Genomic DNA, 14,995 nt, shown 5'->3' with positions numbered 1-14,995 from the left:
AGTGGAGGAAAAGCTAGCCTACAACCTTGCTCTCCCAGTCCTAACGTTCCAAGTACTGGAAAAAGGCTCATATGTATTTCTCCTCTTAAAAACTCCCAGCCATCTTAGATCAGTTTGAGATGACATGACTTGCCCAAAGTCTCCCAGGTTAGTTTTATAAGGCAGTGGGAATCTCAACACAGTTCACTCTGTGTTGATTTTATCATTTGGCCAATCAAAAAAACCAAAATGCAAATGTTTTAGCTGTTGACTGCCTACTTCGACTGTGATGTTCTGATTTATTAGTGAGTTGATTTCCCTTTAAACTCAATATTTATATAATTCAAGGATACATTATAGGTCTAAGTTTAATATCACTAAAGTCTAAAATAAAGAAAATATAGACAACTTTGAAAACATTGAACATACAGAATTAGTTATGGAACAACACCCAAGTACTGGATAGCTCAGTGATTTAAGTCTCTGGCTTTGGAGCAAGAGGCTGGGGGTGATGATTTCACTTCCCCACAATGCCTCCCTGACAGGGGCTAGGCTCAATTATCTAAAGCAGTGGTCCTCAACCTTGGGCCTCCAGATGTTCTTGCACGTCAACTCCCCAAAAACCTGGCCAGCAGAGGTGGTGGTGAAGGCTTCTGAGAGTTGTAGTCCAAGAACATCTGGAGACCCAAGTTTGGGGACCACTGATCTATAGGATCCCTTTCAGCTCTGCAGGTCTGGTATTATTATTATTACTATCATTATCACATTCTTGTGTCCATCTGCACTTCTGTACTAGGGTGCCTTCTAGATGAGCTGACCTATACAGTAATTGCCATCATATACCTCATCAGCCAGCAGGACTATGTTGGATAGAGATGATAAGAATTGTCATCCAATATATCTGGAGGAAGCAGGGTGGAGAAGTCTGTCATACTAACAACACCTTTTGCAGATCCTTTAGCTTTGTTCTGTCATTATTAAAGCAAATTCTCTTACTCCTTGTAGAAGGGAACACAATAACCCCATCCCCTCTACTTCCAATTTTCTTGCTCTCCTACAACAGTAACTTCACTAGCCACCCTGTGTTGGGATGTTGATTTGTGGTCTGAATTCCCTTGTTTTGGGGAAGCATACCTATATACCTGTAGCTTCCTGCTTTAAACACAAAGCATTTTCTTCTTCTCTCTGTTAAATTTTTCACTGAATGGAACCTAGTTTGAAAAAATCTCTATACCATATGCTGTGATATCCCTAAAATGTACTGTACTTTTCATTCTAACATGACAAAAAGCCTAGTTTCGTGACTTAACCCTTTTGCTCATGTTCTAAATGCTGACAGTGCTGAAGTTCACTCTGCTTTTAAAATGTTACTGAACATAAATTGTAGTGCAATGCAGAATTATCAGCTAGACAAAAATATACCTTTGTTAAAAAGTGAACAATCACATATACAGTTTCAGAACAGATTTTAAAGTAAGGTTATTTTACAGTTTGGAAACACAGATTTTGAGTTGCATTTAGAAAGCCTGTAATCCAGAGATGTAGTATGACTTTTCAGAAGCAAGTAATCTTCTTGGCCAGCAAGTTTTGCGTAAGGGGGGGGGGGGTGGAGCATGAGACTCAAAATGGAAAGCCTGAAACAGAAATCAAATTGGCACCAAAGAAAAGCAGTTAAGAGCAACAAAGCATGTAAGCCACGGGTCAAGGAGCTGGTCAAGAAGAGGCCCTTCAACTCTGTTCTGTCACTACTTGCCAGGAACAAGGCTTTGGAAAAAAAATGACAAACAGTAATTTATTGTGGAAGAGCCCTTTCGACACACAGCCAGCTCCTCTCAAAGCAGAATGTGGGTTGGGTTTTATTGTTGTTTTTAAAAGAGAAGGTTCTTAAGAAGGAGCACATTTTATTTATGTCACTATCTCTTCTCATTCTGTTGTCTTTCATTGCATTTCAGCTGTTTCATCTCTGTTATACCTCCTCTTTACCTATATTATAGACAGCCCTATTCTACACATAATTGCTAAAATTAAAAAAACTGCATATGAGGTTTCTGTTCTTAGCTCCCCAAACTGGAGTTGAACTGCAATTACTGACTGAAATCCTTTGGCTTAGTTTAGTAAATTGCAGTTGAGTAGCCCCACTGAATCAGTGAGGAGTTTACTGGTCAACCCCTCTTTACATTCCAATGATTCAAATGGGCCTACTCTAGTTAATGTAAAACGATGACAAACCTCGACAGTATCTTAAAAAGCAGAGACATCACCTTGCCAACAAAAGTCCGCATAGTCAAAGCTATGGTTTTTCCTGTAGTGATGTATGGAAGTGAGAGCTGGACCATAAAGAAAGCTGACTGCCGAAGACTCGATGCTTTTGAATTGTGGTGCTGGAGGAGGCTCTTGAGAGTCATCTGGACTGCAAGGAAAACAAACCTATACATTCTAAAGGAAATCAACCCTGAGTGCTCACTGGAAGGACAGATCCTGAAGCTGAGGCTCCATCTCATGAGAAGAGAAGACTCCCTGGAAAAGATGCTGATGTTGGGAAAGTGTGAAGGCAGGAGGAGAAGGGGACGACAGAGGACGAGATGGCTGGACAGTGTCATCGAAGCTACCGACATGAATTTGACCCAACTCCGGGAGGCAGTGGAAGACAGGAGGGCCTGGTATGCTCTGGTCCATGGGGTCACAAAGAGTCAGACAGGACTAACGACTAAACAACAACAGCTCTAGTTAATGTAGGATCTTACTCATTTGAACTTAGAGGAGTTGATTCACCAAGTCCCCACAGATTTATTAGACCTATTCTAAGGCAACTTTCTATGCCAAGCAACAGACTTTCAGCCAGTGTGTTCAGCATCGGTGGCTGGTGCATCGGTGGTTGGTGCACAATTTGCGTAAGGGATTTGGATTACTGTGATGTTGAAAGGTCTGCCTTGGATTCGTATTGAAATCATTCTATCATTTTTGAGATTGTATCCCAGTACAGCTTTTCCCACTCTTTTGTTGACTGTGAGGGTTACTCTTCTACAGAATTCTTGCCCGCAATACAGTGGTGCCTCGCATGACGACGTTAATTCGTTCCAGCAAAATCGCTGTCGAATGAAAATGTCGTAATGCAATATTAAAAAACCCATAGAAACGCATTAAAACCCAATTAATGTGTTCCTATGGGCTTTAAACTCACTGTCCAGCGAAGATCCTCCATAGCGCAGCCATTTTCGCTGCCTGTGCAGTGAGGAATCCTTCCCAGAAAACAGGGGCAGCCATGTTTTTACCCGGCGGCCATTTTCAAACCACAGATCAGCTGTGCGAAAATCATCGCTTTGCGATGATCGGTTACCGAAGCAGGGAACCAATCATCGCCAAGCGAAATTCCCCCATAGGGAACACCATTTTGCAATCGCTTTTGCGATTGCAAAATCTTCAACTTCAAGCTATTTCGTCGTCAAATGGAATGCTCGTAAAGCGAGGCACCACTGTAATCAATATGATAATCATCTGAATTGAATTCGCCCATTCCCATCCGTTTTAGTTCACTGACGCCCAGGATGTCAATTTTTATTCTTGCCATCTCCTGTTTGACCACATCCAGCTTACCAAAGTTCATAGATCTTACATTCCAGGTTCCTATGCAGTATTTTTCTTTGCAGCATCGGACTTTCCTTTCACTTCCAGGCATGTCCACAGCTTAGTGTCCTTCTGGCTTTGGCCCAACCACTTCATTAGATCTGGAGCTACCTGTCCTTGTCCTCCGCTCTTCCTCAGTAGCACGTTGGACGCCTTCTGACCTGAGGGACCCATCTTCCATCATCATATTTTCTAGCGTTTTGTTTCTGTCCATGGAGTTTTCTTGGAAAAGATACTGGAATGGCTTGCCAGTTCCTGCTCCAGGTGGATCATGTTTAGTCAGAACTCTCCACTATGACCTGTCCATCTTGGGTGTCCCTGCACGGCATAGCCTATAGCTTCTCTGAATTCCTCAAGCCCCCTCGCTATGACAAGGCAGCAATCCATGAAGGGTACTTTCCCTCTCTTCCTCTGGCACAAACTAAAAGAACTAGTGAAAGTTTATTGTTATGTCTGAACACAGCCAAGTCATAGTCAAACCATGGCTTCTGTTTCTGGCTTACTGCCTGAAATCAGAGAGAAAGGAAGAAGCTCTTCACAGATCTAGTAGATCTCTGGGTAACTTATAGTAGTTCCGCCAGGATTTTTTATTTCTCAATTGTTTAACAGCAGAAGCAACAGATTGGTTCTGCCACTTGCCCTAAATTAGACTGCTGAAATGCAGAAAACGTTAGGTCACTAGCAAAATATATATGTCTTGAAGTGTTCAATTCTAGAACTCAAAGCAAATTAATAATCTCAGAATCTTGAAGTCTGCTTCTTGCATTGGTAGATCTCATGGCTGCAGTATAAAACAATGCAGATCCCATTAATGTGAACCCCTGCCCTAAAACACAGTTAAGGCATGTTTGGGTTTAAATGCAATGGCAAATGTAACTCAGATGACAGCAAAGCACCCTATTGTTTTCAGCCCTGCTGGGTGGGGCTCTGCTTCTTTCGCGCACAACTTCTCTCCTGCGTGTGCACGATTCCCCCCTGCGCACAGGATTCCATCGCAGCCAGAATCGAAAGGGCTGCACGGAGGAGGAGGAAAGCTAACCCAGGGGCACAGTCACCCATCTTAGAGGGAAACTTGGATGACAGGCAAGTTCATCAGATCTGGGCAAAATGAGAAACTGTAGTTAGCTGAAAACTGGACTGGAACTTCCAGAGCAGACTTGGAGCAAGAGAAGATGAGAGAGGACCTCATTAGTTTGGAGTTCAACCCCATAATGTGATGCTACAGTTTAGCGCTGTGTCTGAAGACATCTGGGGAGATTGTCTTACTTTACAGCAGCATAATCCCAGCAGCAGCATCAATATGCTCTACTTTCTTGTTCATTCCCACTCTGGAAAAACAAAAATGCCATCTATGGGACTGTTTTTGTCTGCATCACACAACATGGGCAAGGATTTATCTTGAATATTATTCTGCATATAGCCTTCCATTAAATAAACAGAATAACAAAGTTGAGATTTAACTGAGCGAATATTTAGCCATAAGAAAGCAGCATACACAAAACAGCAGACGTTCAGAATAGGGGTATAGGATTAGTCTGACACTTGGCTGCCCTTCCATGAATACCCAGACAATGCAACTGTCACTATCTATAAACTTAAGAACCTGTGTTCTTCCTTCTGCTCTGGAGCATTTTTTTTTAAAAGCTCCCCTATGGAAATTTCTGAAAAATAAACTAGATGATTATCTAAAGCAATCCCTTCTTCCTGCTACTTCGATAGCATTTTAGCGCCACCAGCAAAACTGATGTTTAGAGTAAAGCCCCACTGAGCAATTCAAGCAATAAAATGCAAAAAATAAAATAATATTTTCCTGATCTGTTTTATCAGAGAAAGGGGATTATGGACAAATAGGATATTTCCCCATAATATAAAAAAAATGGGCACAACAGTACAGAAACAAAGTGATTACTTTGAGAGGCTACGGGTGTTCTTCCTGAGGACCTGTATTCAAGGACCTGAATACCTTTTTCTAGTTACTGATATAAATATACCAAGATACGTGGTAGTAGGTCTTAAACACATATTAACCAAAATAAAAAATTTATTGGTATGTAACAGAAAGAATGAGACGTTTACGTTGCTGTTCATGATGACCTTTAGGGATATGGTTACCATGTTTGCTCTTTGAAGCAGCACAGCATCCACAAAGTCGCTGAAAATCAGAGAGAAGATAATGTTGAAAGACAGATACTGGAGCTCATCAGCCTAGCTGCGACAGGCACTCCGGAGAGTCAACAGATGTTTGGCTGGCTTCATATAGTGGTAGCCTCAGGTTCAGTTCCTCACTCTAAGCAACGTATTAGATTTGAGAGAGTTATAAGTAGATAGTGGGGACATTCTAATTCCCAATAACAGAAAAACCAAGTGGGACTTACAACACAATCTTTCAGGTTTCTTTCAACAAAGCACAATTCTTCTCTTCTACAATCATGTACAATATTTGCTTGGCTTTTTGTCTTTTACTCAAGTAGAGAATTTGTTTCCACATAAGCATAAATAGTTCATCCTTTCTTTTTGAAGCTGATGATCAGATTCATCATTCAAAGTGGGGGGGGGGAGAGAAGTGAGTGGCTAAGGTGTCTGTCAGTGTCAGTAACACACTGACGCACGCACACAAGTGCCTAACTAGCCTAATATGAGCCCAAAAGATACAAAAGCAGTGAGGCAGGTTAGCTAATCCTGGGCTTTTTGAGCTATCAAGAAGTTACATCCTTTCTTACTTCTTTCTTCCCTTGAGCATCCCAAATGCCCCAGGGTGTATGTGTCTGTGGGACACAATTTGTATAGAATTTTTTGTTATCTGTTAGACATGGGAGCTCCTGGCGGTCTTTCCTCACACCTCAGAACCAGCCCAGTCCACTTACCAGGCACCTCCCCAACAGCGGCGACATCATGCCAATCTAATCCCACCGGCACTGCCGTGCCTCTCCCCACAGCCACCCGCTCAGCAGCTGAGCAGAGAGATTTGTCTTCCCACCTTCTTTCTGGAGTGGCCAGCTGCAGAGACGGAGTAGCACCAGTGAGATTCCATCCACCATTGGTGCAATATCACCGCTGCTGGGTGCACACATTTGTCAAAGAGCCCAGTAAGTGGGCCGGACTGGTTCTTGGGGACAGAGAAGGACGACCGGGACACCTGCGCTGGGGGGCTTCGTATTCATCTCCCCTGGGAGATAAATACAAAACTCCCATGTCTATTATCAATTATTAGATGTTTTTATGTTTGTATGATTTTGTTTATATTTTTAAAAAACATTATTGTTGTTTCTTTTTATTTCAAATTCTTTAGCTTCCTCTTTGACAGCATTTCACCAGGGACTCTGGTTTTGACTGAAGGCTTTCCAACTGACATGGCCAATACTGAATTCCTTTAATGTTACTGTCAGTGTATTCTTGAACTGTTTCTTTTGGCCTCCATTCAGCAAGTTCACCATAGAAAATGTGTTTTGTAAAGCAGTTTTCGGATACCCTGAAAACATGACCAGCCCATCAAAGTTGTCATTGTTTCAAATTTTAAAAATGCTTGAGTTATCTATGTTTTCTACAAGAATTGTGTAACAGACTTTTCCCTGTCATCTGATGTTGAGAATTCTCCAAAATTAACATCAATTGCTAAATCAATTCTAAATCCGCATCACTGGTATTCACAAAAACAGTGTGTGAAATAATACAGAGGATAAATAACCTCTCTGTAATCTAAAAAAACATTGCTTCATTGTTGCACATCAGTGAAACTACAACTAACCACATTTTAGAACATTGCGTAGACAGGATGTCTTATGATTTCACTGGTGCTCTTATATTACTTTCTTTTTTCTTAACTCCACCAGTGTTATGGTGCAGCATATAAACAGCACACTTTGCTTTTCTTTAATATTGTTTTCAAGTAATGGTGTACTGCTGCTATCTCTGGTGAATTTCCATGGCCAAGCAGGGTTTTGACCCCAGCTTTGCAAAGTCCTAGTCTGACATTCCAGCCACTACTTCACATTGGCTGTTATGTAGCATGTTAGTCACATATCAACCTTCATTTCCATTAACAAATATAAAAATCTAATTCACTGAAGAACCTGCAGTAATTAGTAGACTGCCAATTCTTACACTGAGAGGATAACACCATGAGAGTTTCTAAATATCCTGTATAAACTCAGGGCTAATAACTTGAACTCTGTCAGGTTATATTAAGGGAAGTCTTCTGAGAAAGAGAGAAATTAAGAACAATTATGTACTAGACTGAGAGTTCCTGAAAAATTATCTTAAAATGTGAGGATAGGAGCTTGTTAGGGCATTTAAATGTTTTAGTTCAGGTATCTAAGAAAGTAGTTTCTATGTAAAACAGCTTTAAGAACAGCAAACTGTTTTCTGCTTTCAATTTTTTAAATTCAAAAGTTGGAGTTTCCTTTTACAGAACATATTTCAATTTTATTTCCAAAAGAAAATGTTGGGAACTGTGCAGAGTGCTCTGCAGAAATCAAAATCTGCCAAAAATATAAACACTCCAGGCTTTCTTATTGCATATTCCATATAATGGAAGGTTCTTGATTTCTACAATATATATTTTAGTGTGCCATATCCAAGAGCACATGTGTAAAAACTACTAAAAAGAATAACATACAGCACAGATTGATGAACACTCTGTCACTCTTGATGAACACTCCTGGGATGATGTGGGACATGAAAAATAATGAAATGTTGGTGGCAGGCCCTAAAGTTTCTGTACTAGAATTTAAAATGTCTCAAAGGATTTTTCAGCCATCAGAAAGATTCGACCTAGGAGTCAATTCCCCTAAAGCTATAAATTCTACCTTTTTAAATGCATGTTTGAAATTCAACCCTGCAAAAATAATCAACAAATAGGATCTTAGTAAAGATCGACGAATTGCAAGATAATTGATCCCAACATTGCTGGCAATGTCAGACACAGTATGTACCTATCCTTCTGTGAAATTCTGATTCATTTCAATTAGTTTTATAGAACAGGCCTTTATATCCACCCTGCATCCATGTCTGGGTTACGCCAATTCTATTATGATTGCATTTCAAAACCCTTTTCAATTTGCAACTGGGTAGTTTACTAAGTGGCCAGCACTGGCAAAGAATAACAGCACGTCTGGGAAGCAGACTGAAATACTTAACTCAAAAACTGGAATAGTTTCTTTTTCAAAATTAAAAAAAAATGTGGCTATGACTATCTAAAGCAGTAACTACACCATATTTAATCTATTTAGCTGCTACTGGATCCAAATGATAATTATCTATTTAGAATTAGGGGTATCGTATGTCTTTGCAGATTCATGCAATTGCTTATAGCCAGTAGAATTAAAATTACTGCTCCCTTATTACTCCCACAGGAATATTAAGAACTTGAATTGAATTCGAAACAACAGATAGCAAAATATAAATCCTACATTCACTGAAGCACTTTCCTAGAATAGTTTGTTAGAAACTCCCAGTTGTTTGCTTTTGTATTTAAGCACAGATGGTGGGGCAGTCCTGTTTGCACATCTCAGATTGTGTATCACCCTTTATTTCAAATTCTGCAAGAACTATGTAAAAAGAAACCTGAGCTGCACCCAGAAACATGTTTCCTAGGCATACGTTTATCTCCAACAGTGGACAGTGCATTCATCTCATTAACATCTTGTACATCTATATCTACTACTGTACTGTGAATTTCTTATCACAGCAAATTTATCTTAAGGGCCTCAGCTTAGTAATAAAATGTAGCCTGAGAAGTTTTGACTCAGCCAACTTGCCTTCAAATTCTGCTCAAAATTTTGACTCCTGATTAGCTCAACCCATACTGTGGAATAACTGGTCAACCCACGAGGATCCACAAAATTCCACTACCTTCTAATCTGAGAGATGAGAAAACACTTAACCCATGTATAACCTAAAATGACATGAGTCATGTAACAAAAAAACTCAGAAATGAAGCAGCTGTACAGCCCAAAACAAGGCCACTGAATAAACACCTACAAGGGCAAAGCTTTGTTTGGAAGAAATGAAGAACTGAATCAGACACAATATACATATCTTGTATAAGAAACCCGAGTACACCCCATGTGATCAGCCCTATTCAGGTAACTACATTACTGGACTCATTACATCCAAGTTCTGATTAAGAGCTGATATCTAATGAAAACTTCTCATACTTTTTTTTTGCAATCTTCCGTAAGTATGCAGTAAGGACATATTGCCAAACCAAGATAAAACTAAACTCTGATCAGCTCTTTCCTCTATTCCCTTCTTTTTCTGGCTAAATTAACCTGACTAATTGTTCTTACCAGCTATTCAAAGTGCAACAAATACAATAGCCACTTCTAAGTTTTTATCTTCTTTCCAGAGAACAATTTGTGAAGAAAATAAGTGAATCTAATTTGTTAGATTTTCTATCCAACCAAAACAAAATGCCATTTTAGACAAGACTAAGCACAGCTAGAGAGATTCATGAGCTAAACTTTTGTGCAGGCTCTCATAATTTACTTCTGTTGTAAAAGTTCAAAGTTACAAAGAGTTCTGTGAACTATTACCTCTGAAAATCCTAACAGAATGGTATCTTGGATAACTACTTGCAGACATTTATTTTTCATGCAAGACAGACACTGGGTGAAAAGAAAACAAGCATTCCTACGTTATCAGTATATAATTTTAAATGACCTAAAACAGAAACTGAGGTACATGTATGTGCATACACTGCAACTCAGTTGTCTGTGCATTACCAATTCTAAAATTAACCTAAACTTTCTAAAAGAACACAACACTAAATATTTTTATCTTTAGGGCTGAGAGTGTACTAAATAAACATTGTACAATCAAAATCAAGACATTACTCTCTCCAGACATTTTCAAATTTCACTTGAAATTTCCCTTCATAACCAAGTACACACACACACACACACACAAACATTGTATGCCATTACAAAGTAGCAAACAAGTTTCTGCTTTACCAAATTGCTTTATTTATTTTTATTTTTATTTTTTTTGCCCTGCCTTTCTCCTTAAAAAAGGACCCAAGGCAGCTTACATAATTGAAAAACAATATTTAAAACTAAAAACAATGAGTATAAAAAGGCAGTTTTGATAATTAAAAGACAATATTCAAGCTAAAACAATAAGTATATGAATCTTAAGGAACAAATGTCACTCCGAGAAATGGTAAACACAAGCAATACTAAAAACACAGCAAAAGCAGTAATGCATAACAGTCCATCTAAAAATCTACAACTTCCCTCAGGGGTTATTCAAAGAATATAACCATTTGTAAACAAAGAGGCATCTTCATAATTACCACTAAATATTAATTAGACATGGAGAGTAATACACAGTTACAGCTTCTCAGAATTGTGCAACTGTATCTCTTGAATTAACCACCTTGGAAGTTCATTTTAACCTATGCAGTCTTCATGCTGAAACAGCACAGCCACTGCTGGGAAACCATGCTTTGTAAAACAGGCACATATCCACGCTCAGCCTCCCTCCTGCAAAGCTATTTCATTTTCTGTTGTTCTTTATGATTTACTATAGAGATGGGGGCAAATATAAAAATGGATCGCTTTTTCCGACAAATATAGCCGATTCGTTAAATATTCATTGATCCATATTTGTGGGTTCCAGAGACCCCTATGAATACGAAGGGATGAATATTTACCCATTTTTATTCATCCTTCGTATTAAAACACACACACAGCATCCTGCCTACCAGCCACTGATCAGCTGATTGGCGGCAGAAAGGAAGCCACCACCCCACACAGCCACCCAATACCACAGCCTATCCCACCCCCTTCCTTTCTCTATCTTAGGCCCCACCCCATCCCCAACCTCTTTAATCGCTGCTGCCAAGGTCTTCTGGTCTTGGAGCCAAGCATGTAAAGAGACTGGCTGCCTGCCTTAAGGGAATCCAGGCTACCCTGTGCAAAGATGGCAGCTGCAGTTTCCCTATCCTAAATGAAGCCACAGCCACAGTCTTGTCCCAAGGTGTAAAAAATAGCCATCTCCCATTATGACTGCCATTCTAATGTGGCAGCTAACACTGACATTTTATTCATACCTAGTTAGGATTAAGTAACATGTTTTATAATGTGTCACACAACTGTATGAATATCAACCCTTTCACTCAGTGGTCCCCAACCTTGGGCCTCCAGATGTTCTTGGACTTCAGCTCCCAGAAATCCTGGCTGGCAGACGTGATGGTGAAGACTTCTGGGAGTGGCAGTTCAATAACATCTGGAGGCCCAAGGTTGGGGACCACTGCTTTAACTCACATAAAAGTATCAAAGAATACAAAGAAAATAATGACTATTAACAACAATAAAACAAATAATTTAAATGGCTAATCCTCTTTCTTGGGCAAGAATGCAATATACATTAAAGTATTCATAATAACTGAGTTCACTATTAGCAAGTGGATTAATGCATTTTTCATGATCTGGGATGCTTTATTTTGAATATGCTTACCTCTGCTCTTGTGGATGTTCCTCTACATCCTCCTCTGACTCAGCCTAGGGAACAAAGATGACAAAAGTTCTAAGTGACAAATATAGTTTTCCAGTGTATATTTAGAAATTAGCAAGCCCCCTTTCAAAGCTAATCAATTACATGTAATTCAATGTTCTCGTAATTGGCCTCCCACATTTTTTAAACCAATACAAAATTTAATAACTTGTTCTAATAACCAAAGTGGCTGAGGAAATTTTAATTTGCACAGTTGCTAATTACCATCTATTAGCTCAACAAACAAAAAACCTCTAACACATCTTAAATTATATACATATAACTGCTGAAGACTAAAAGCAGTGACAACACCTCTTTAAAAGCCAAAGATGGGCTGAATTCTGACTTGTTTCGGACCCCCCAGGAGATTAAAACCACCCCAAAGAGGAGGTGAAATGGGGGAGAAGCCTGTTGATCATGGAGGGGAAGGCAGTTACGCACGATTGATCCAAGAAACTACCCAATCAACCAGCAGACAAACAAGCGCCGCCCAGAGACCTCTGGGTAGTGTGGGTGGCATATAAATTAAATAAATTAAATAAATAAATAAATAAATAGCTTGCTTGCAAGTTGTCAGCAGCCAGCAAAAGAAGAAGCGATAAATCAGCCAAATTAACATCGTCATTACTACTGGGTGAGATACAAAATCTAAACTATACTGCTCTATGACTATCCCTGGATTAAATAATCCCTTTAACAGGAAAAAAAAGTGTATTTTAGCCCCACCACTAAATTGAGCAGCGGTGGATCTGGAGAAGGGGAAAGAGACACAAAGAAAGACAAAGAAAATAAATTGGACATTAATTAAACACTTAATTATACTTAAAGGAAGAAAGTTTACTTTGGCGTTAAACTCAAGAAATTTTCCTCTTAAAATTATTTTAGCCAAATAACACTGGGAGTTAAACTGTTATGGATATTTACAGGGTTGGCAAAAAGCCCAGAACATGACCTTGAATGCTCAAACATGGCTCTGTTTTGACTTTTTTTTCCCTGAGAACTGACTAAAACATAGACAATTAACTTTGGAAAGTCTAATACAAGCATCGAGTGAATGGGGCTGTCAACTTACATCAGAGACTGGCTTTAAATTAACCCTAAAGGTGATCAACTTACTAAAGTGGACTTACTGAAGCAATTATTGTGGGAATTGGACTGACTGCTCTCAGCTTCTGGACATCTTTTACTTGAAATACAAGTACTTGGATTCCTGGGATATAATGCTACAACAAGGAAAATTTTTGGATGGAACAAAATCTACCCTTCAAGCAATCTTAGAAATAGTGAGATCCCGTAGCAAAGAGGTGAAATCATTCAAGGAGTAACTAAAGGAGGAATATATTTAACAGGAGACAGGGAATACTGAACAAGGAAATGTGAGGGTGGAGGATGATGAATGCCAACCAAAAGAAGGGCTGGAGGAAACCAGAGAGAAAAAGTTAGATTTCATTCTAATCCTACAGCCGATGAGACTTATAGCTGTATTAAGATAAGGGGAGAAAATCAGCAGAATTAATTAAAAATAGCCTGGAAGATCTATTGGAGACAGCTCAAGTGCATAAAGATCTACTGGATATAGATCAAGTGTATAAAATGTTTTCACACGATACAAGGGTCGGCAGAATGTTTAGGGAGATAGAAACAAGAATTGGGAAAAGACAAATAAGAGAATGAGTTACTTAGAAAGATGAAAAAGGGAAAAATATTAAGGTGGCCCTCAACGTTGAAATCATGTATATACTTAACTTCTGGAATTGTAAAGGGGCATATCTTATATATTAAAAAAGGGAATAAAACTGAAATAGGGGATCATTAATCAGGGTAAAGGCATAACATGGCGGTTTTTAAGGTAAAGTGAAGTTAGATATAAGGATGGGGCAAAACAAATAGTATTTAATGAATATACATTAGATACGATATTGATATAGACATGACGTGTGGAGATAAAAATGGCTAAACAATTATATAAAGATAATCTGTATAAAATGCTTTAGATAACATCTATTATGTGTTATAAACCTACTCAGTTATTATTGATATAAAATACAAAGTTTGTCAGTTAAATCACCTCAAAATTATATAGATTTGGAACCAGAATTGCTTTTATTAGGTATGTTTCTAGAGGATTTTGAAAACATTGTATACTCTGAGAGCACTATTGTGATAGTAGTCAATACTGTATACTAAAATACACACATGGATGGTTTAAATGTTTTAAAAATGTATAGATTTTGAAGAGACAACTAAGACACCACGACGCAAAAAAAAAATTTATAAGCAATCCATGTAACACAATGTTTAACAAGCACGAATTGAATGTAGATTGACAATTTTTTTTTTAAAAAAGCCAAAGATATCAAAGCAAATATATATTGCTATTTGTTACAGGTAAATGCACACAGGACAATTTAAACATGCAGTATGCCTCATTATTTCTGTAAGTAGCTTCAGAGACTCCCTCAAAGGTGAATGCCACATTTGATGTACTATAAAGAAAGAGGAATCCTTTGAATGCTTTTGGTACAACCTTCCATTAGATCTGGGATTCTGCAATAAACAACCACAGTCATACTTTTGTATGCCTTGGCTGGTCCAAGTGGATCTGTCTCATTAGTCACTAGACTCTATAAAGTTCTCATTCAGTGATACCAACAACAAACTTCCTTAACAATCAGGTCAACAGAATCTAGCTTTTGCCCGTGGCCAATCAAGACTTTTAAAGTATTTGCCGTTGACCAAAAATAGATCCATATTTGGCATCAGGTACAACAGTTCAAGATCACTCTCTTTTTTGTGACATAACTGCACCAATGTTTTGTATGAGTTCATTTTTTAAAATGGTTTCCTAATAAAGAATTTTTTTTCTTTTAAACAGTCCCTGCCGCAATTTATACAGTTC

At 38.7% G+C, this 14,995-nt stretch overlaps 1 protein-coding gene across 8 annotated transcripts in view; it reads right to left on the bottom strand.

Moving 5' to 3' along the window:
- TMEM131L (transmembrane 131 like) overlaps positions 1-14,995 on the bottom strand; it is an 83,996-nt gene that overhangs the window by 57,883 nt on the left and 11,118 nt on the right. For all 8 annotated transcript variants that reach the window (XM_078394788.1, XM_078394787.1, XM_078394786.1 and 5 more), the window contains one exon: positions 12,061-12,104. In XM_078394788.1, the coding sequence (XP_078250914.1) occupies positions 12,061-12,104 (44 nt within the window). The remainder of the gene's footprint in view (positions 1-12,060; positions 12,105-14,995) is intronic.

This window comes from Pogona vitticeps, chromosome 5 (assembly GCF_051106095.1).
Source record: "Pogona vitticeps strain Pit_001003342236 chromosome 5, PviZW2.1, whole genome shotgun sequence".
NCBI classification, from domain to species: domain Eukaryota; kingdom Metazoa; phylum Chordata; class Lepidosauria; order Squamata; family Agamidae; genus Pogona; species Pogona vitticeps.
This window is presented reverse-complemented; position numbering and strand designations above follow the sequence as displayed.